This window comes from Mya arenaria, chromosome 8 (genome assembly GCF_026914265.1).
Source record: "Mya arenaria isolate MELC-2E11 chromosome 8, ASM2691426v1".
NCBI lineage: Eukaryota > Metazoa > Mollusca > Bivalvia > Myida > Myidae > Mya > Mya arenaria.
The window spans coordinates 57,088,597-57,090,341 of record NC_069129.1 but is presented as its reverse complement, the minus strand read 5'-3'; the positions used below and the strand labels follow the sequence as shown (position 1 = coordinate 57,090,341).

General features: G+C 48.2%; 1 protein-coding gene across 1 annotated transcript; it reads right to left on the bottom strand.

Moving 5' to 3' along the window:
- Nucleotides 1–260: 260 nt before the first annotated feature.
- On the bottom strand, nt 261–650 carry LOC128244380 (uncharacterized). Its single transcript, XM_052962392.1, has one exon. It carries the CDS (start codon nt 648–650, stop codon nt 261–263), a length of 390 nt encoding a protein of 129 aa, XP_052818352.1.
- Nucleotides 651–1,745: the final 1,095 nt, after the last annotated feature.

The window sequence follows — 1,745 nt, the reverse complement described above, 5'->3', positions numbered from 1 at the left end:
ATGGGTCCCGAGCAAATATCTCGAGACTCCACAACCATGGGTCCTGAGCAAATATCACGAGACTCTACAACCATGGGTCCCGAGCAAATATCTCGACACTCCACAACAATAGGTCCCGAGCAAATATCTCGACACTCCACAACCATGGGTCCTGAGCAAATATCTCGAGACTCCACAACCATGGGTCCCGAGCAAATATCTCGAGACTCCACTACCATGAGTCCCAGGCAAATATCTCGACACTCCACAACCATGGGTCCCTAGTGAATATCTTGAGACTCCACAACAATGGGTCCCGAACAAATATCTCGAGACTTCACAACCATGGGTCCCGAGCAAATATCTCGACACTCCACAACAATGGGTCCCGAGCAAATATCTCGAGACTCCACAACCATGGGTCCCGAGCAAATATCTCGAGACTCCACTACCATGAGTCCCAGGCAAATATCTTGACACTCCACAACAATGGGTCCCGAGCAAATATCTCGAGACTCCACAACCATGGGTTCCGAGCAAATATCTTGACACTCCACAACAATGGGTCCCGAGCAAATATCTCGAGACTCCACAACCATGGGTCCCGAGCAAATATCTCGACACTCTACAACCATGGGTCCCGAGCAAATATCTCGACACTCCACAACCATGGGTCCCGAGCGAATATCTCAACACTCCACACCAATGGGTCCCGTACAAATATCTCGAGACTCCACAACAATGGGTCCTGAGCAAATATCCCAAGACTCCACAACCATGGGTCCCGAGCGAATATCTCGACACTCCACACCAATGGGTCCCGTACAAATATCTCGAGACTCCACAACCATGGGTCCACAACAATGGGTCCCGAGCAAATATCTTGAGACTCCACAACAATGGGTCCTGAGCAAATATCCCAAGACTCAACAACCATGGGTCCCGAGCGAATATCTCGACACTCCACACCAATGGGTCCCGTACAAATATCTCGAGACTCCACAACCATGGGTCCACAACAATGGGTCCCGAGCAAATATCTTGAGACTCCACAACCATGGATCCCAGGCAAATATCTCGACACTCCACAACAATGGGTCCCGAGCAAATATCTTGAGACTCCACAACCATGGGTCCCGAGCAAATATCTGGAGACATAAACTACATACATGATAAGCAAGAGTTGAGCAGACAGCTTAGAGCTAGTATTTATACCTCTCTCCTTTCAAGGCCTTTGTCTATTCTGTAACCTTCTACAGAAGCAGCCATAAATAGAAAAAAATATTTAACACAATTGCAGTATACCAAAATCTGAAAATATCATTCCCATTATTTCCCTATAAACAGAAGGCTGGGTCAACTGTCCTTAGCCCTTAGAAAAACCCTTGACAGTTTCAACATCAGGCATAGCATACCTAAGGCATATTTCCTGTCTTAGCTGTTGTTGTTGTTGCTGGGGTTGAAGCAGTAGCCGTGGTTACTGCCACTGGTTGTTGGGATGGACTTCCTGGTGCCCATGCTCATCATATTGAATGTTGACTCCAGCCCTGCACTCATGGCATTTGAGACTGAGCTGGGGGCCACCCATACCGAACATAGACTGACATCCCAGCAGGTTGAGGGAGGCCGTGATGGGGGTCAAGCTTCGAGATGTTGCTGCTGCCGCTGTAAGCTGCGGGGGCTCTTGGTTCTGAGCTCCATACTCGACAAACTATATGGGTGGTGGAAATGTTTCCATTTAGTGAGCCCATAAATTAGTTATGATC

What these genes read in the sequence shown, in the direction of transcription:
- LOC128244380 (XM_052962392.1), bottom strand. Translation starts at nt 650, where the DNA reads ATGGTTGTGGAGTGTCGAGATATTTGCTCGGGACCCATGGTTGTAGAG.